This window comes from Plecotus auritus (assembly GCF_963455305.1).
Source record: "Plecotus auritus genome assembly, chromosome: 2".
Taxonomy (NCBI): domain Eukaryota; kingdom Metazoa; phylum Chordata; class Mammalia; order Chiroptera; family Vespertilionidae; genus Plecotus; species Plecotus auritus.
The window spans coordinates 87,452,691-87,474,716 of record NC_137771.1 but is presented as its reverse complement, the minus strand read 5'-3'; the positions used below and the strand labels follow the sequence as shown (position 1 = coordinate 87,474,716).

The following is a 22,026-nucleotide window of genomic DNA, read 5'->3' as shown; positions in this document are numbered from 1 at the left end:
GCTCCTAATCACTCACCTGCCTGCCTGCCTGGTCACCCCTAACTGTCCCCCCCTGACGGCCTGGTCACCCCTAACTGCCCCCCGCTGCCTGCCAAGTCACCCCCAACTGCCCCCTCCCTGCCTGCCTGGTTGCTTCTAACTGCCCCCCCCCCCCCGCCAGCCTGGTCACCCCCAACTGTCCCCCTTTGCCAGCCTCATTACTCCTAACTTCCCCCCCTTCTGGCCTGGTTGCCCCCATCTGCCCCCTCCCCACTGGCCTAGTTGTCCCTCACTGTCCCCCCTGCCAGTCTAATCACCCCCAACAGCCCCCCTGCTGGACTGGTTGCCCACAACTGCACCTCCCGCCAGCCTGGTTGCTCCTAACTGCCCCCCTCCACCCCCCCCCCCCCCCACTGGCTTGGTCACCCCATGCAGCCTGTTGTTCAGTTGTTTGGTCATCCCTCACTAACCCCCCTGCCGGCCTGGTCTCCCCACACAGTCCGCTTGTACAGGTGGGCGGGGCTGCGTGTGCGGTGAGGCTCACACGAGTAGGTGGGGACTTGATGCTGTGTCCCCGCGGGCACCGGCACAGACTCTATGACAGGAGGGAGGAGGGAGTTGGATACCTGCACCCAGGACTTGACTCTGGGTCTTGGGGTGCCGGCAGGGACTTGATGCTGTGTTTCCCTGGGTGCCGGCCCAGACTCTTGACAGGAGGGAGGAGGGAGCCAGATACCCGCAATATTAAAGTATTTCCTATAATTAATTCGCTTTTAATGTGCATGAATTTCATGCCCCGGGCCACTAGTATTAAATGAAGATACGTACTTTAATCTGCTTTCATTTCCATCAGTCTAACTCAGTAATTTTAGCATTGCTCATAGTATTGGTAACAAATTTTCTCAACTTTTTGTTTACTTGAAAATATCTTTATTGCTTTCATTTTTGAAGGATAAATTTGCTAAATAGAAAATTCTAGTTTGGCATTTTTTTTCTCTCCAGAACTCTAAAAGTCTGTTGTCACAACCCCCACACCCCAATATTCTTCACTTTGCACTGTGACATGCCTATGTGTTATTTCATTTATAGTCATTCTTCTTGGAGTTCAGTGAGCTTCTTAGATCTGTAGGTTAATGTTTTTAGTCAAATTTGGGTAAAAATCCGCCATTATTTCTTTAGCTATTCTTTCTTTGCAGTTTTCTCTCTCCTCTCCTGCTGGGACTTTAATTACATGTATGTTAGATTATTTCACACTGCTCTACAGGTCATTGAAACTGTGTTATTTTTCAGTCTTTTCGCTTTGTGCTTCTGTTTGGATAACTTGTTTTAATTTGTATTCAAGTTCACTAAGCTTTTCTTCCCCAGTGTTTCATATGCTATTAATACCATCCAGAGAATTTTTATTTCATATATTGTATTTTTTGTTATATTAAGTGATTCAAACAGGAAAGACAGGTAAAAAGTACAGTGAAATAGACATCTTTCTTCTCCAGGGGTGACTGTACATACCAGCAGCACTGACTCATGTATCCTTTCATACCCACATTCATTTTTATATTTTGACACAAATGGAAGTAAATGATATACATGGTTCTCCTGGGATTTTGATTTTTGATTATTTAAAAAACTTGGTATCTTGTAAAGCTTTTCAGTCTTCAAATTTGTACCCTTCCCCTGCCTTACCAAAAGGAATTAAGAACACTGACTATCAAGAAAAAAAAAAAGCACTGGTTATCATATTTCTAGAAATAATTTTCTAATCTTACTGTTATTCTTTTCAGCTTTGGTATGTATAAACCTGACTCCTAGTGGTAGTTCAGAAATTATTTAATTTCCTCTTGGCTGTGATTATTTTGGGGGGGGCAGTGACCTTTACTGAATGCCTACTATGTGCTTTGCCTTTAGATACTTCGCTTTATTTACTTAAATATTGTTATATATCATTTCTTGCTTAACATTACTATTTGAACTATAACACTGTAACAATACATTAACAATATTTTTGTAAACTTAGTTGTTTTTTTTAAAAACTGGGCTTCTTTTGTTCCTTTTTTAAACTTTTCATTGTGGAAGTTTCAAAATGATTACAAAATAAAATGGTGTAATAAACCTTGATTTGCCTGTCATTCAGCTTAGTAATTAACAGCAATAGCTAGTATTTTTTCATTTACCATCCTAAGCACTTCCCACTCCATACTATTTCAAAGGAGACTTCAGATATATTATTTCACTAATATGTTTTCATTCTATATGCTCTAAAAGATAAGGAATGTAAAAATTTATTTAATCACAATAGTTTTAAGAAATGAAAAAAAGCAATTTCTTAAGTGATCAAATATCCTCTAAGTGTTTTAATTTCCAGTTTTCTGCAGTCTGATGATTTTTAAATATTTTAAACTCAGGACAAATAAGTTTTACATATTTTATAGGTTCGTGTCTTTTATGTTCTTCTGATCTATAGATATTTCCAAGTCTCTTTTTTTCTTTGCAAATTACTTGTCAAATAAACTTTTGTTGTTGTTCTACAGAATTTTCTACCATTGGTCTGGTTTTCTTTTTTTTTAATTTTTAATAAATTTTTATTGATTTCAGAGAAGAAGGGGGGGGGAGAGAGAGAGAGAGAGAGAGAGAAAGGAGGAGAGGGGGAAAAAGAAAGAAAGAGAGAAATATCAGTGATGAGAGAGAATCATTGCTTGGCTGTCTCCTGCACACTGCACACTGGGGATCAAGCCTGCAACCCCTGCGTGTGCCCTGTCCAGGAATCAGACCATGACCTCTTGGTTCATAGGTCGAAGCTCAACCATTGAGCCACACCAGGTGGGCCATTGGTCTGTTTTTAGATGGTCAAATATATAAATGGATTTCTTTAAAGATTGTTTTAACTGATTGCTTTTAATTTCCAGATATTCTTTAGATATTATTAGATTATATTTGAACATGGTGTTGTTTTTTTTTTTTTTTTTTTTTTTTTTTTGTCTAACATAGCTATTTATGGCTTGGTTTATATGAGTTACCATTTATATATATTTGAGTGGATTTGAAATATGACATGCTCTTTGGAATAAAAAAAAGACAAAAACCAGATACAATTAGGGGCAGGTAGCTGGGAAGATCATAAGTCATAGTTGTTTGCGGGGTCTGTAGTAGAAAACGGAAATATTGAAAAATTATTTACCCCCAAATGATATTTCATCTATTTAGATCTAAAAAAATTTTGTTGCTGTTTTCCCTTCCAGTCTTCTGTGCCTCTAAATATTCTTCTTACTCAAAGGGGTTTGTACAGTCATCTCCACCATTTTCCTTTTTCTTCCCCCACATTTCTCATCTTTGTCATCTCTCTTTCTTTTTTTTCACTTCTTGAAGGATATAAATTTATTTGTATCTATAGTAGTTTGAGATAACAAAACGCAACCAGTGAAATCAGAAATCTGAAATACCAAGATATTATTTACCCCAATCCATAGTACAGTTGTCACAGTTCCTGGCACACTCAGCTTTGTTTCCTGATGATGAATGAATGATGAGTGGGCTTCCAGGAGCTGAAGCTGTGCCAAGAAGGGCCCCCAGGCACACACACGGTGGCAGCATGCAGTTGGTCAGCTAGCTAGAGTTCACTATGCTTCATTTCTATATCTTTTCTCTAGGTAAAATAGCAACACCTTTATTTAAGGCCCTCCCGCCCTCCCTCCCTCCCTCCTTCCCTCCCTTTCTTCCTTCATTTTTTAAATGAGGGCCTTTAGAAAATGTGTTGTAGGGAAGAATGGATATGCTATTTGCTGACTGGGGGTGGGGGACAAAGCCAGACTGAAGAGCCAGAAAGTTATTTTCAGTCTTTGAGATCCACACCTCCTGGGTCTCCTTCAAAATTTTCTACATCTACATCTTTAGCCCTGAGTTCAGGATGTGTGTGTGTGTGTGCACACGTGCGTGTATACATGTGCATGCACACATGGGGGTACACACATGAATGTGTACCTGTGTTAATCTGTTACTGGGTTAGTAACCCAAATAAATCTGGCATTTAGCCTCTCAGTATAAGAACACTCTGTCTTCATATTCCTTTCTCTTCCCACCATAGTTACCATGACTACCTCCTTCCAGTCAGTACATCAAAAATTTCAAATGGGAAGAGGAAACCAGTGCTGTCATACTCTAATAATAATATCTAAATCACAATGGGCAGAGTATTTTAATGTGATTATTAGAAAACTGTATTAATCTATGTTAATTTTCAGTATCTTTTCACAATAGTTTATTACATTAATAGTTTATTTTTAAATAGTTTTAAATTTTTCAAAAATTGAATTTTTAGGTTGAAATTGATTTTCTAGTTTAGGGCTTACATTAATAGTAAACATTAGGCCTATTTTGGGTATTATACTTATGAAGAATCTGTGCTTTGGGTTTGTTTTTCAGAAGTAAAGTTTAACTTGATATCCTTAGCCCCAAAGCGCACAGGGAGCTCTCCCTTCCTTATCCTCCTTGGTAGCCACTAACTCAGCAGCTCCTTTGATCCGACAGACAGATAATGTCCCTGCTGCTGCCCCTGCTACTGGATAAAAAGTTGCTGCCAAGGGATGGCTGATGAGACTTTTCCCCTATTTGCATTTTGTATAATTTTAAAGATCTGATAATATCTGTAATTTAAACATTGGTTTTCAAGCTTGGCTGTATGTTGGAATCACCTGGGAAACTTTTTTAATGCTGATTTAATTGGTGTGGGGTCAGGCTCAGTGTTAGGATGTTTAAGTGCCTCTAATATTATGTGACTTTTCATATGCAGCAGAGTTTGAGTTTTGGGGTGTTGTAACATGGCCAACTTTTCAACTCCCATTTTACCTCCTTGGCATGGCTCCCTCCCATCCTGTGTGAGGCTCTGGGAAGGAGACTGGGAGTTTGCTTTCCTTTTCACTTCTTAGGAAATGTGTGCCCAACCATAACAGTTAGTGGCCTTAGCGCCCTCTAGGGATAAAAAGGTATAATTACCCCACTTTTAAAAGCTCAGCATTTGAGCAATGGCCTGACAAGACACAGTTCTCAGCTCTATGATCACAACTAAGTAACTGCCTGTAAAGTGAAACCAGATGTTATTACAGGGGCAAAAAAATAATTTAAAAGCCTTAGATGGCTCAGTATCACACATTTATTTTATCTCTGTTCATTTTGTTATTTTCATGGTCAGTTTTGATATCAATATAATTTTCTTATGGAAGAAACATTGTACTTAGTTGATTCATATTTTTAAAAGCACGTTGGAGCTTATGTCTACTTTTCTCTTTGAACTGTTAAATTTGCTCAGTATCACAGTGGGTACATGCTTTCTGAAAAGGATAAATGAACAATTTTTCAAAGGCCAAGCCATAAAAGTATAACAAGAGTAGGCACTTTACATGTTATTATGGCATATTTTGTTCCTAATCTTCTTTACTATTCCTTAACTCATTATCATAATACTAGGGGCCCAGTGCATGAATTCGTGCACCTTGAAAGGAACTGTGGGCCGTGAGGCTGCAGTGGGCACAGGGCAGGTCTTGGCCCATCATCCAGGCCCCCTGCCTGGCCCCTCCCGCCACGCCACAGCCCCCGGTCTCCTGTCTGCCGGCAGCCCCACTCCTGCCATCGCTCCTTCCAGGTGCTGACGGTGCAGACCCCACTCACACCCACTGACAGCGCGGAGCGATTGGGGCTGGGGCTGGCGCCAGCAGCAGGTGCAAGCAGTGGCACTGGCTGTGGGTGCTAGTGGGACCGGTTCTGGCAGCAGGTGTGAGCAGCAGTGGTGGCTGCTGGCCCCGATTGCCCCTCAGAAGCAGGGGGAAGTGGAGAAGCCCTGAGGGGTGATCAGGGCTGGCAGCTGCTGCTCGCACCCACTGATGGTGCCGAGCGATCAGGGCTGGCTCTGGGCACCGGCAGTGGGTGCAAGTGGGGCCGTCACCGGCAGCAGGTGCGAGCGCCAGGTGGGACTGTGGTGCGTGGGAGCAAAGAATTTTTGGTAACTACCAGAGGCTCACCCTGATGACAGCAACTGGCACCCCACCTTGGTCTGGTGCCCCAGCTCACCTGCTCCCCTATCCGCCTGCTGCTGACACCCGCCATGTTCTGCACATGCACCCTGGTGGTCAGTGCACGTCACAGCGACCGGTTGTTTGGTTGGTCAGTTGTTCCACCGTTCGGTCTATTTGCATATTAGGGTTTTATATATAGAGATGTTAGGAGACTGTTCATGTCTTTCATCTCTACCTTTTCCCATAGCTAGTTTGGATCTTTTTATAACCCTTGAAGCCTTTTATCAAAAATTGATTACAACCTCTATCCAGATTTTTTGGGGCCCTCAAACACTCAGCTCTCCTCCCCTATTCTTAGAACCTGTATCTCCTTTCTCAGTTCCTTCCTTGCCACTTACCCACCTTGCATATTTGATTGATCACATAAATGGCTCTCAGTACCTCATCTTACTGAATTCTTTGTCCTTCTGGAAAAATCCATATTTGACACTCCTTCTCCATTCCTTCATCCAGGTTGCCAAACTTTGTTAGAATAAGTAACACTGCTCTGAACACTGGAGCCACCAAAAATTCGTGACTGTCCACACTTACAGACCCCTGGTTGCTGTTCCTTAGTGTTTCGTTTGTCCTTCAAATTGGTCAGCTCTTCCACTCTCACTGTAACTTTGCCTACTTCTTATCAGTCTCTGAGACCTCTTACACAAACACTAAACTCCTTTCTCTTTGTGGACAACCATGCCTCTTATCTCAGTAAAATTTGGGTAATTGAATCTGATCTCCCTCAAACTCATCTTTTTCATCAGCAGACTGTGCAGCTGACCTACCTACCTCCTTTTCTTTTCTCAGACCTCAAAGAATCGCCCTGTGTATCTCCCTGTTTAGAACCAACCCTCCCTCTAGACCAGTGGTTCTCTCAACCTTTCTAATGCCGCGGCATTAGAAAGGTTGAGAACCACTGCTCTAGACTCTGCCTGTTGTCTTCCACTGTCTCCAGAACTTGCCCCTTTTATCCTCCACTCTTTCTTGTATCTTTTCTCTTTTTCATTTTTTAAAATATTTTAAAATATACTTTTATTGATTTCAGAGAGAGGAAGGGAGGGGGGAGAGAGAGAGATTGAAACATCAGTGATGAGAGAGAATCATTGATTGGCTGCCTCCTGCACCTCCTACTGGGGATCGAGCCAAAACCCAGGCATGTGCCCTTAACTGGAATCGAACCCAGAACCCTTCAGCACAGGCCAACACTCTATCCATTAAGCCAAACCAGATAGGGAAGTGTTTCTCTCTTTTTATTGGTTCCTCCCTTTGGGTTTATAAACACCTTTGAAAGCACACCTAACCAAACAACCTTCCCTGGACATGTTTCTCTCTGATCCCCCAGTTCATTCTCTTCATTTCTTTGGGGATTCTTATTAGATTAACTAGAGGACCAGTGCACGAATTCATGCACTGGTGGGGTCTGGCAGGCCTGGTCCCAATTGGTGGATCAGGGCCAGGCCTGTTGGGAGGAGGAGACAGCGGGAGGTTGGCTGGCCAGCGAGCCCTGATCAGGCCCCGATCAGGGCTGGGCTGGCTGGGGTGGGGGCCGTGGGCGATTGGCCAGCACGCCCTGCCCCCGATTGGGATGGTGGGGGGCAATTGGGGTGGGGCTGGCTGAGGGGAGGGGCTATGGGCCAGCCGGCCGCACCCCCAAATGGAATGGGGGGCAGATTGGGGGTCAGTGGCTGGCGAAGGGGCTATGGGAGGTTGGCCAGCTGCCCTGCCCTCGGTGGAGTGGGAGAGGCTGATCAGGAGTGGGGCTGGTCAGGGATAGGGCCTGCGAACCCACTGGGGTGGTGGGGACCCATCAGGGGCGGGGCCGGCAGTGGGGAGGGGCCATGGGAGATTGGGGTGGAAGAGGCCGAACCGGGGCGGGGCCAGCTGTGGGAGGGGCCGTGGGAGGTTGGCTGGCTGGCCCCACCACCAGATCAGGCCAGTTTGCTGGCTGCAATGGGCGTCACAGCAACTGGTCATTTCAGTCATTATGGCGTTACGGTCACTGGCTTTTTATATTTATAGATATGATGAAGTATATCCCTCTATATTCATTGTTGAAGGTTTTTGGGTTTTTTTGCATTAGAAATAGATATGATTTATTAAAGTACATTTTGTACATTATTTAGATTACCTTCCCTCCCCTGTCTTATTTGCTGTTACAGCTTATAATGACATGCTTCCTGCTATTGAAATACCTTTGCATATTTAATTTACACCCTACTTGGCCATGACTTTTTTAACTTTGAATATAGTTCTTGATAAAGATTGTTACATCCTTATTCATGCATGAGATTTGTCTATAGTGTTTGTTTTTCTGCCTCTTTGTTCACATTTTGGTATCAGGTTATCCCAGCTTTATGAAATTATTTAGAACTCCTTTTCTGTTATCTTGTGTTCAGTTTAAGAAATGCTTTAGTCTTCAGAATTGGAAATAATTTGATAATAAAACCTTCTAGCCTGGCACCCTTACAAAAGGTCATTCTTTGTTACTCTTTGGTAAATTTCTCAGTTTCATCCATTGTTCTTAACCTAGTTGAGTTCTTTTCTTCCTGGATCAAGTTGAGTAATTTTATGTTTTTCTAGAATTTTTACTAGTTACAATTTTCAAATTCATTAGCATAGAGTTGAGTCTGATTTTTTTCACTTGAAATAATATTTTTCAATTTGAAATATTACTAGGCTAGATGATCACATTACATTTGACATTATAGTAAAGTATCGTCTTTCTCAGTGACATAGGTCTAGAGGGATGTGTAAGATGTGTAATTTCTAGGTTCAAATGTGTTTCTTATATTGGTAGATTTATTTAGCTGATTTAGTAGTGAACACTAGGATAATCTTCATTTAGAAGAGCGTCTATAAAGGTTTATGGGTATTGGATGCCTTTTTAACATTACACCATTGCCATATATTTAGCCTTAGTAAAATAGCTCCCACAGTTAACAGTGAGTAAGGAGCTTGTACCGATGTGTAATGAGGGGACGTAGGAGTTAGGCTTATTCAGTAGTAAAAATAGTACAGTCACATATGGTGATTTTTTTCATTCAGATGGTATCTCTTTCAGTAAATAAAAGGCCTTTTACAGTTTATTAGGATCTACTTCATAGAATTTCTGGTTAGCATTTCCACTTTGTGTTTTCAGGACTGTGGTGAGAGGCAGTGTTAGAACAGAGGTGATGGGTGTCTATCAGAATAGCAAGAAGAAAGGTTGAGCTGATAGAATCAAGGTAGAAATTATTTATTTCATTTTTTAAAAAATTTATTTTCCAATTACAATTGAAATTCAACATTATATTAGTTTCAGTGATTAGATATTTACATATTTTATGAAGTGATCAACCTGATAAGTCTAGTACCCATCTAACATCATACAAAGTAATTACAATATTATTGACTATATTACCTATGCTGTAATTTACATCCCTGGGACTATTTTTATAACTTTCAGTTTGTACTTCTAAATCACTTTTAAGATAGAAATAACGTAAATTGATAGATTGAATGAAGTAATGTCTATTCAGGTGCTTTCAGTGTTTCCCAAACATAAAAATTATTTATAATGTTGAAGAGAATGCATTGCTAGGCTCTTAAGTGAAACCAGCCAATGCCAATTTTCAAGACTATGTACAGGTATTCCTTTTTGTCTTTTTCAGAAAGTATCAGTGTTTCTTTCTGTCACTTGACAGGTATTGTCAGCATTTATACCATCAGTAAATTATTCAGGTCCATCTTATGTCATTATTGCTGGTGATCATGAGATATGCACCTATAGAGGAATGGAGTTCTGGATGCAAGATTTGGTGGTGACAGAGAAGGGAAGGACAAGCTCTCAATGAGGGTGTTAGAGAAGATGTCCTAAATGGGTGACATCTTGAAGGTGGGAGTCGGGATGGGGGGTGCAGAGAGGTTGTGGGATCACAAAGAACTTTGATGCTACATGGAAATTCACGCTCTATATTTATGATCAAATTGATATTCAAATGACTGTTTGAAGGATATAATAATCTGTAAGCCCCTCCAGGAGAGCCATTCTGTTTACTTACTATCTCTAGTTCTTTCTATTGTACTCAACACAGGGTAGACACTTAATACAATAAAAACACACAGCTTTTGTGTTTTTATCATAACAGGTTAGTGGGTTGGTCCCCAAAGCTGTAATGTCCTGGATCCCAAGTCTCTCACAGAGTGGTGTTTAGGCATCTGAGATGGTGAGGGGAGGCCTTTCACCATAGGATGAAAGTGCTTGGAGAGCATGTGCTTACTGCCCATTTGAAGATTGCTTTATTAAATAATTTTTTATAGAGTATTTGTTCATCTTCCCTGAACCCTAATAGACAGGTTGTTTCTTAAGAGTTCGTTACAGTTAGAATGCATTGCTTACTTTACTAGTAGGTTTATTAGCAAGGTGTGAGTGTCCATTTTGCATGTATATGTATTTATAAGCAACAGCAACAGAGAAACTATTTATTTGTAAATGTATAGTTCTCTGTGAAATTGTTACCTCCTGAGAGAACAGTGCCATTGGGGAGGGCATGATGGAAGATGTTTCAGAACCTGAGATTCCATCTCAAACAACATGCCACCCCCAACCCCACAATCAAGGCTTGTAATGAGATGTATTATTGCTGGGTAGTGTTACCCTTGGTTTGGTAAAGGGAACAGGGTTAAAAAGAAATGTTGATAACTGTTTCTTATATCAGTGAATTTCAAGCTGCAGGTTTACAATCCAGCAGTGGATTGTGAAATCAGTGTAGTGGGCAGGATGGCATTTTTCATTTTTAATAGGAAAGGACAGAAAGTAGAGTGTGGGTGAGTTTGTTTCTGATTTATGTGTAGACATATATATGCATGTGTAATTGGCTGAAATGTAAAATATATTTCTTGCTCGGGGTCATAGTGAAAAAATGATAAATATTGCTTTTAATATGAGTAAATTGCCTGTGTAAACCAATTAGGAGCATGTAATAAATGACTACTTTCCCTCTAGTTTTGAGTGGGTCTTCAAAACATTATATTTTACCAGGAGAATCATAAAATAAAGGTTAAGGATAAACAGGACTTTTATAAAAATTGAAGCAAAAGCTTTTAGTAATAGCTGGTTGCAAGCTTGCTAATTGAAGATTGTATTACCTATTGAACTGGCACTCTAGGTGAGAGCGTTGAAGTGGATGCATATAGCTAACATAATAGATAACACGAATCTACTGATTTACTAGTATACACTACTATTATAAAGAGAAAAAGGAAACTTAATTGAATAATTTAAAAACAAAGACTAGAATTTAGTGATCAAATGTAAGTTGAAGTCATTTTTTGTAAGAATTTGTTATATTAAAATACAAATGGAAGGTGGCCAAACCTCAATATACTAAACAAATAGCAGCTATTCTTTTAATACATGTTTTTGTGGATTTTTGTTGCTTTGAGCCATAATTGACTCTGTTAATAAAATGTTTTATTATATAACGCCAGTTTATGTTTGCATAAACTCTTAAACACAGTATTACTACTATGACTATATGCAATATATACATACATATTATTTATGGTTCCTAAGTTTGGACAAACTGCTGGCATAGAAATAATAGTGTTTTTCCCTTTTGTGTTTTTCAAGGGCTATGTATTTAAGTTTTGTGATGTGTTTATTTACATATTGAAAGTCTACAATGTAGTGTATTGTATTTTTAAAAACTGGGCCTTGTCCTTTTGTTACTTATATTAATTCTAGTAGCCCTGTGCACAAATCCATGCGCGAGTATCTCGCTGCCGCTTGCCTCAGCTGGCTACCCGCCCACCACCGCTGGCAGCTCTCCACTGCTCATAGCTCGCTGCCCTGTACTCCTGTAGCTCTCCACCTGCTGGCCCCACTCCTAGCTCGCAACCTCGCCCCCCTGTAGTTCTCTCTGCTTGTAGTTCGCTGCCCCACCCTCCTATAGCTCTCCACCACTTGTATATTGGTCCTGACATCACGGAGTAACAGATAACTAGCATATTCCTCTCTTATTATATAGGATTATATAGGATAGATTTCATCCATGTATTTGGTATTATTCTCTTTGAAGTAACATTGCTATTGAATGTAGGATCCACTTTCTACATTTAATAAGTTCTTTTAGTGCTGTTTTCAATTTCACTCATCATTTCATGAGAAATAAATGAACTGTATAAATAAGAAAAATTATATTATCTCATAAGGTTGTCTCTACAAATCTTATTCTTGTTCTGATAATTAGCAGGAAGCAAGTAGACACTGCTGTGGGGAATGCATTTGTCAGGATTAAAATGTAGTTGCTTTTGATCATTGCTGATATGTAGTGTCTAATATTTCAAACTAGCTTGTTTCCTTTATTCTGCTGCTCCACCTCTCCCTTGATGTGGCATACTGGATGGAGAAATATGCAACTGAAAGAAGTTTGATCAGTATATCAAAGGTTTTCTGAATTTCTGGCCTTTTCAGCAAGATTGATGGGGGAAGAGGCAGGTAGTCCAAAGTTGAAAGGGCCTTTGGTGGGATCTGTGTCTTTTATTTATTTGGAAGGATGTCATTTTGGAGGTAACATCTACTATGGCTGGTAGTGGTAGGTTTATCATCAGAGATCATTTGAGGGCTGATTGTATATGCCAGAAGGCATAAATGGCTGAAGTATCAGTATTTTGAAAGCATTTAAACTATACTTCCATGGACTATCTAAAATACTATATAATTATTGGTACTGTATTTATTTCAGTACAAAATAGTATCTTGGGAATTTTTATAACTTTTACAATTATAGTTAGTACATAGACCCCTGTATTGAAAACTTGGTGTTGGTTACTGTCATAGTCATCAAATATGTATATCTTTATAAAATTAAAATTAATTGTTATCCAAATAGAACATGTACTAATTTACAAAATCCAGTTTGCCAAGCCTTAGATGGAAGAACTGTAGGCCCTCAGTTGCCGCCCTCTCCCTTTCCTTCCTTAAGCAGCCCTCCCAAGTCTTTGTTAGTTATTGCTCCTGGGTTATACCTAATCTTTCAAACTTTGTGCACAGGTAACAGTTCTTTAGTCATTAATTATTGTTTTTAAAACACCAGTAAACATTTATTTTCTGTTCCTATAGAACAGGACTTCAGAAGTGGCATAGACAGGAGGTTTTGGCTTGGAATTTCTCATGAATGTAGTCATTAGTTTTTTTATAGTATCTCTTTAATGCACTATTCTAACCACACAATTCATAGATAAATCTGTCCTGTTATCAGGAGTTGGCAAAAGTGATGGGTGTTGTGCGCTATTTAGCTCATTTCCTTTATTTTTCTTTCTTCCATGTTCGACTTAGGTCTTAGGCCATCTGTGGATTTTGCTTGGACTTTTCTAAGCTAATAGGCATTTGTTATCTGCTAAAATCCCTTTGGGCATTTACATATCTTCATCAGGAAAGTATTATTTTGTTACTTTTATTAAGCAACTACATATTTTTAACTGTAGTTCAGTATTTTAAATGCACTAATTATTCATATCATGGAAACATTAATTAATTGGAAGTGGTCTTTGTGACTAAGACGATTAAATTGTAAGTATAATTTTAAAAGAAAATATGTCATTACTTTACCAGTTTATGCATATTTGTTTCATAAATAATCCATTTAACAAATACTTATTCCTGTGTGTTAGGAACTGTTTATAGGAAGTATGTTTATTTTACTGACTTCTTATTTGTATATGATAAGTTTATTTACAAAATTTTCTTTGTTTTTCTTAGACAAAATTGAAGAAGCACAAAAAGAACTTAATGGGGCAGAAGTATCAAAAAAAGGTAAATTAAAATCAACTCCAGTATAAACTTTATTCTTGCAGAGATTCTTATATAGACACCTTATAACTGCAGCTTTGCTAAATCAATTGGTGTAAGCATATCACACAATTAAAAATCACTTTAAAAGAATTGATACCTAGCCCAGCCAGCATGCCTCAGTTGTTGAGCATTGATCTGTGAGCCAGAAGGTCACGGTTCAATTCCCGGTCAGGGCACATGCCCAGGTTGCTGGCTCCATTCCCAATGTGGGGCATGCAGGAGGCAGTCAATCGATTCTCTCTCATAATTGATGTTTCTATCTCTCCCTCCTCCTTCCTCTCTGAAATCAATAAAAATATATTTAAAAAATTGATACCTAAAAGTATGTGACTTTGCTTTATGAGATGTTTTAGCCACATAGCATATTCTACAATAGTTTCCTACATATTAATGTGTTGCTGATAGGAGTGCGATTGTTGCAGGAGTGAAAGTGCTGGTATGAGTGAGGATTGTTGCAGCTCTTTTGAGAGTCTGTGAGATTGTCCCATAGCAGTAATAGAAACAGTATAATGGATGCTAATGACTGTGTTCATGTGTGTGTGTGTGTACTGTACGCTAATATAATGCAGTATTTTTTGAAATGACCAAGACCTAAGACAACTATAATAACCTAAATGCTAGCCAGTGTAGGAGAAATTGAATACATTGTAGTAAATTAATATGTTGGATGTTATACAGCTTTTTTAAAATGTTATTTAAGTTGACTGTGAGAATTTGTTGCTAAATGAGAATGAAATTGCAATATAGCATGTAAAATATGATACAATTTTTTTGTTGGATCCAAAGCATACAAAAGCACATGCACATGCGCGTGCACACACATACACATCCATATATAGGATTTGATCAAGTTTGAAAAGATTTATATACAGATATATCTGTTCAATGATAAAATTTTATTTATATGTCTTTGTGTCCTTTTGCTAATTTTAGTGGGTATAATTTTGTATAAAAAATAAGTTTAAAGGCAAAAATTGGTTTTCCTCATAGAAAGCGTATTATTTGTCCAAGTAATATGAAAAAAAATTCCACGTACAACAGTTTGTGGGGAGGGAAGACAGTAAGGTGGGTAGTTCCAGCACTATCTGTTAATGAGTAAAATTGATTAAAAGGATAGAAAGTTTTCTTTATGGTATTTATATTTCATGATTTATTATTACTTTGTCCCTGTTAGATCTTCTAATTAGAGTGGTATATTTTGACAGAGTGAATGGATTAGCCATGTAGGATTTCAGTTGAAAGTCTTTTTTAAGAAAAATATCTTAAAATCTGGTTAGGTTCCTAACTAGGTATTTTTAGTGGGAATAATCTCTGTCTGCCCATGTTCTCCATCCCTTGGACCAGGCTGTGAAATCCCCAAGATTATTTGGTATTGGTATGAATAGTTATGCTGTGATGTGCAGCAACCTTAAAGAAGTGTGCTCCTTCTCCTTTTTCCTCTGCCCCCATCTCCTCCTTCCATGGAATCTATGGAAGGTCCATGTCAAATAGGATCTTTAATGACATTCTTGAGGAAAAGCAAATCTAGAAAGAGCAGAGAAGTCACCATAGCCATGCTGTCCCATTGAAAAGCTGACTATAGATCCCTTCCCCACATTGCTGTAGGCAGAAAGCATGTAAGATACTTAGGCTATGATAGATCTTAAACTTCCCTTTACATAGTTAACCTTTTTCACATCTAGTAATGACTTAGAGCTGCTTCAAGTAGCAAAATAAATGTGTGCTTATCTTCTTTTTCCTTCTTTCTTACTCCTGTGACAGTTTGAAGAAAAGTGAACTAAATGCCTGGTGGGAAGGAGGAAATGGAACAAAGGTTCTAGAAAAAGAAAGTGGATAATGAGGTTTAGAATAATCTAGTGAGCTACATTTGGCAGGCTATACTTACTTAAGACCTAGGATGAATACCAAATGAGCATTGTTCTGTGCAATTCACTGCTTAGAATTACTATTTGGCTTTCATTTTTACATACACATTCTGGGCAAATTAAAAATAAAATAGTTTTTCTCTCAAATAATTAAGGAGTTTGTGTTAAGGTGTTGTCTTTAACACCATGGGATAAAAATCTTTTCGTAACATAGGTGTTGAGATTTCTCACATCTTTGCTTGCTGAGCTATTTTATTAAAAGAAGTTTATTACTTCCTTTGAAGACTATACTTAAAAATGGAGTTATTTATTGTTATTGATTAAAATGACTCATCTAAGATCACTTTTCCAGTATTTCTTCAGTGCTTTTATTTTTCTCTGCAAGTTTGACTTTTTTCTACATCTGGCTTTTTTTCTACAGTGCTCACAGAAGGTTCTAAGGCTTTGTCTGCATTGTAGATTCTGTGGTCTTTAACTTATTTTAAGGTTCTTTCTCCACTCTTTTTTTTTTAAACCATTAGGACAAGTAGCTAATTTATCTTCAGAAGCAGTTAACATAATGGTTAGACTTTAAAAAGAAAACACAAAAAACTTGCTCATTGATAGATTGTAATGGCTCTCTTTCCTGTTTTCTAAAGTTTTAAGGAAAGGTTAATCTGTGTAATATACTGTCAAACTTACTTTTGCCTATTGCACACCAATAGAATGTAGAAGTGAACTAAATTGTGCTAATGTATTTTATTCTTTCTTTGTGTTCATGAATGAAAATCAGATTACTTTGATTTATTTTGATTTTAATCAATTTTGGGGAAAATGTAGCATGCAACATTCACACAGTTCTCCTAATTGTCATTACATTATTTCTTACAGTGCTATTTACTTGTTCTTAATATCCAGTGTGTTTGACACTCTTTATAAAATTATTGTGCATCAGTTAAATAACATAGGAAGGCCCTGGCCAGGTAGCTTGGTTGGTTAGAACATTATCCAGATATACCCAGGTTGGGTGTTCAATCCCAGGTCAACCAATGAAAGCATAAATAAGTGGAATAACAAATTGATGTTTCTCTCTCTCCCTTCCTCTCTCAAATCAGTAAATAAAAATAATAAATAAATAAATAAATAAGATAGTGAATGTCACTGACGTGGTACTGGAGAAATATGTGTAAGATAAACCGGGAAGAAATACAGATCAGTTTATTAGGAGAATGTTTATGTGCTGTCTCTTGAATCAAGCTTCAAAACTGTTTTAAAGTTTATCATACAGTATTTTACATAAAAATTAACATATGTAAGATCTGAAATTATAAAACATAAAAATAACATGGTAGTCTTTGATGCTAATACCCAATTTAAGAACTGGCATATTGCTAATACTGTTGCATAAACCCGCATGCTAGTCTTTATCGTAGCCCACTGCCTGCTCTGTAGTGGTATTTACTGTCCTCAATTTAGTGTTCATCATTTTAGTGGTTCTGAGAATTAATTATATATTGTTGAAGAGTTTACTTTTTAGTTTTGGCTGAGTTTGAGCTTGAAGAATAAAATTACATAATTGTAACAACTTTTTTACTCAGCATTGTTTCTAAGATTCATACATTTTGTTGGATGTAGCTGTTTCTTTTCACTGCTGAATAATACTTCATTCAGTGCAATGATTTGTTCCTCCATTCTGTTGTTGATGGATTCAAATTACTTCTACCTTTTTGCTGTCACAAACACTGCAGCTATGATTATTCTCATATCTCAGTGCACATGTGTGGACTATTTAGGGAATGTCGGTAGTCATCTTCATAAGGTGATGCTAAATTGTTTTACAAAAAGTTGAGTGTAAGAATTCATTTTGTGCTATTCAGTGCTTCATATTGTCTGTCTTTTTTGTTTTTTACTAGTTGAGTGAATATAAAATATTATTTTGTTCTGCTCTTGATTTATTTTTTCCTGAATACTAATGTTGTAATGTCAAACATGCCTTTAGTTGCACTTCTTGAAATGCTTGCTGGTATCTTTTATGCATTTAAAAAATTTTAATATATTTTAGATAACCCTTTATCCATTTTATGTGCTATAGTTTTTTGCTTGATTTTTCTCTTTCTTTAGAGTCCCTGTTAATAAACAGAAGTTCTTGGTTTTTAATATTATCAACCTATCAATCTTTTTCTTTTACCATTAGTTTTTTTTTTTTGGGGGGGTGGATTTTTGTGTGCTTATCTTAATAAATTCTTTATTACCACAAGATCTTATATATTTTTCTGTTTTCTCTAAAAATATTTTCACATTCACATTAAAAATTTGTCTGGAGTTGATTTTTTAAAAGTATGGTGTGAGTTAGGGTTCCAATATCTAGTTTTTTGCTTATCCGTTTAAATTTTAGAATCAGCTTTTAAAAAACTTGTTGGAACTTTGCTTGAGATTGCATTGAATTTGGGGCAAACTGACTATAGTCACAATTTTCAGCCTTCCTATCCATAAAGATAGTAGATGGTATATTTTTAATACTTGTATTTTTTAATGTCTTACAATTATTCCTTATATTTCTTAGGACTTTATTTATTTATTTGCTGGTTATATTAATTGTGTGTTTGGGGGGGGAGAGAAATCATTTTCTAGCTCTTGTTGGCAAATAGAAGTGCAGCATTTTTGTATATTCATCGTATTTCAAGCCCCCTGGCTAACCTCATTCATTCTGAAAATTTGTTCACAGATGCTTTAGAGTTTCTTATAAACAGTCATATCATCTAGGAGTAATGAAAGCTTTGTTTCTTCCTTTTTAAAATAGTAATTCTTTTTCACTTCTTTTATTCTTCTTGTTTTACCCAATTGTCTCCTGTAGAGTGCCAAAAGAATGGTAGGCATTCTTGACTTGTTCTTAATGTTACAGGGAATTCTTCTAATTTCAACATTAAAATATTTGGTGTCTTTTTATGGGAGGGGGATTCAGTATTTTTGTTTGTTTTAATAGTTTAAGGAGGTTATCTTCTATTTTTTATGAGATTTAAAACATCTTAAGGGGCTCTTTCTTAAATGCTTTTTCTTCATTTGTAGAAGTAATCTTATGGTCTTTATTCTCATATTCTAATGTTTAAACCTTGCGTTTTTTAAATAAAATGAAACCAATTTGGTCTTGATGTTTGATCTTTTTAAACATACTGATAGATTTGTTAATATTTGTTGAATTCTGTATTCATGTTCAAGAGATACTGAACATGAGTCTCTTTATTTTCTTATGATTGTCCTTGTCTGGTTTGTGTTAAGGTTATCGGAGAACTGTATCTGCCTGGAGGTGTTTGTTTAATATTGAAATGGTAGCTTTATAGGCATGTTTTAGAATATATTTTGACTTTTCAGAGGGGTTGAGGATAGATTTTTAAGTACAATGTCAGTGTATTTAATGATACAGAACTATTCAAGCTTTCTTCTCTTCAATCAGACAATAAATTATATATTTTGTATAATATTAAGTATTCTATTTAGTGACAATAAATCACTCATGGCATTCTCCTACTCTCATTTATTTCCGATGGATCTCTAGTTATGTCTCCATTTTTTCTTTGTTAGTTTTGTTCATTCATGCCTTTTCTCTCTTGATTAGTTTTGCCAGGGGTTTGTCTGTTTTACCCCCTTTTTGTTATATCAACTTCTGACTTTCTTGATACTCTCTTGTATCATCCTTTTCAGTTTTATCAAATTTTGCTATTGCCTTAGCTGGTGTGGCACTCAGTTGGTTGGAACATCGACCCCTGCACCAAAAGGTCTCATGTTTGAATACCGGTCAGGGAACATACCCAGGTTTTGGGTTTGATCCCCTGTTGGGCTCCTGTGGACGGCCACCAATCATTTTTCCTTCTCAGTTCGATGTTTCTCTCTCTCCCTTTCTCTCCCCCCACCCTCTCTAAAATAATTTTTTTTTTTTTAAAGCATATCCTTGGGTGAGGATTAAAAATTTTTTTGGTCTTTATTATCTTTTCCCCTGTTTTTCTTTGGGTTTATTCTGTTATCAAATTTCTTAAGTTGAAAACTGGGCTTATTCATTCTTAAGCCTTTATTCTTTTCTATTGAAATCACTGGTGGTCAGTGCACGTCATAGCACCTGGTCGACTGCACCCTGGTGGTCAGTGCACCTCATAGCAAGCAGTTGAGCAGTCTTAGCATATCATTAGCATATTACACTTTGATTGGTTGAATGGCCAACCAGACACTTAGCATATTAGGCTTTTATTATATAGGATGCCCTGTTTTGTCTCCTCAGTAACATACGGTACACCTAGGGTACCAAGCTAATGATGTGAGGCTTCGGAGGGATCCAGCTCTGCCCAGAAAAGGAAGGAGAGTGCTTTTTAATGGCAGTGGGATAGGACCTCCACCCACAGTCATCCAGAGTCAGGACATGTGCCTCTATCTCCATTTTCTACTTCATTCTTGTGCTCTCCCTCCATCTATGTATTCATACCACCTGCCTACCAAATTCTCCAAGCTATCACCCCTTACAGTGTAGTTCCTGGTTTGTTACCCCAAGTCTAACAACGAATACATTATGACCCACCTAGAACCCAGTCCTGGCAGGAAGAAGAGAGGCAGGGCCAAACCATGCAGGTGCATTTTAAGTTTATGCTCCATTATGGTCCATGTCATTACTCACATTTATTTGGTCAAAGCAGAAAGGTCAAACCCAAACTGAATAAAATAAAGAAATATATTTGGTCTACTGGGAAGAATGGCAAAGGAGAATAGGTGGAAGCAACAAATAATTTGAACAACTAATGCAGTCTAACACAAGCTGAGTGAGATCAGGCAACCATCATTATTAGCTTCTCTGTGGATTCTTCCTGAATTTTAGCTACTTCAGATATATTTGTAACTATGAAAAATGAGAAAATCAGCATATTTAAACTTCCTCCCCTCCCGTTTCCTTCCCAACTGCTGCCAGTTACACAATATTATTTCATCTTGACGTTAAGAATACTTAAGGAAACTACAGCATATTTCTTGAAGTTTTTGTTGTTGCTTTTGTTTTATACTTAAACTAGAGGCCGGATGCATGAAATTTGTGCAAGAGTAGGCCTTTCTTCCCCCAGCTGCTGGCACTGGCTTCCCTTTGACACCGGGACCCAGACTTCCCTCTGGCTGCCAGAACCCGGGACCCAGGCTTCCCTCGAAGCCCCGGCTTCATCCGGAAGGTCGTCCAGACGGACTTCTGGTCTAATTAGCATATTATGCTTTTATTATTATAGATGAGAATTTAAGCAAGTATAAAATTAATAATGCAGGGTCCAGTTTAGGGTAAGATGGAGTGAACATCCTTCATCCAGTGTCTCCTATGGCACATGCCACTGAACTTAGCATGCAGGGAGGAATTTGGAGAGGAAAGAGGAGCTGGTTGGTTGGGGAGGAAGATGACAATTGGAAGTGCCATCAAACAGGCCATTAGTGTCCCATGCCTTTTTCTCTGTGTCTCCTGGGCTGGGCTCAGGACAGCGGAGACCGTGGACATGGACATAGGTGCCAACAGAGAGCTCCAGGAGAAGTCCTCTTGTTTGGGCTTGAAGAGAAGGAAAAAGGTCTCCCAACAACCAGAGAGAGTGGTGGAGAAATCACTGTTTTGTGTGGGTTTTTTACATTGTGCTCAGTCCCAGCTCCTAATGTGCTATAGCTGAGGCAGCTGCAATGACGTCTATAGGGAACAGCAGGAGCTAAAACTCTGAGAGAATTCTTCTCTGGTTGAAAGAGCTGTGGTCCCAAAAGGATGGGACAAACCCTGCCAAGGTCACCCAGCCTAATGCCATCTGATTCCCAAAACCTAACTGCTACTCCTCCAAACTGCCCTTTTGTTTTCATAAGACTTGAGGCTCACATTACAGAGGCTATAGAAGACCTGCTTGTTGAACGACTTTTGTGACAGAGACATTAGCTGTTCACCTGAATCTCTTCTTCCCTTTCTCCTGGGCACCCAACTAGATATATTTCCCAGCTTCCTCTGTAGTTAGGTATGGTCATGGACTGGCCATATGTACCGTGTGCCGCTTCCAAGCCTGATGTATAACCACCCCTCCCCCAACCCAACTGTTCCTTCATACTCTTTCACTTTACTGATGAAAAGTGGGCCGGTGATACCAAACTACCCCTGAAAGCCGCATGTTGAAGATGTCAAAGCTGCCATCAGTCCAGGTTCTTGCAAAGGTGCATGGAACTGAGCACAGAGCACCCATGGTGAACTGGAGTCAACTTGAACTTTCTTAGTGTTGAGCTGTTGCATTTTGAAACTTTGGTTTCAGCGGTTTAACCCAAGAAATATTTTAATACTGCTCTA

General features: G+C 38.3%; 1 protein-coding gene across 1 annotated transcript in view; it reads left to right on the top strand.

Annotated features, from left to right (window-relative positions):
- HIVEP1 (HIVEP zinc finger 1) overlaps positions 1-22,026 on the top strand; it is a 164,698-nt gene that overhangs the window by 82,775 nt on the left and 59,897 nt on the right. Inside the window, exon 3 of the mRNA XM_080655043.1 lies at positions 13,762-13,815. Coding sequence (XP_080511169.1) covers positions 13,762-13,815 — 54 coding nt within the window. The remainder of the gene's footprint in view (positions 1-13,761; positions 13,816-22,026) is intronic.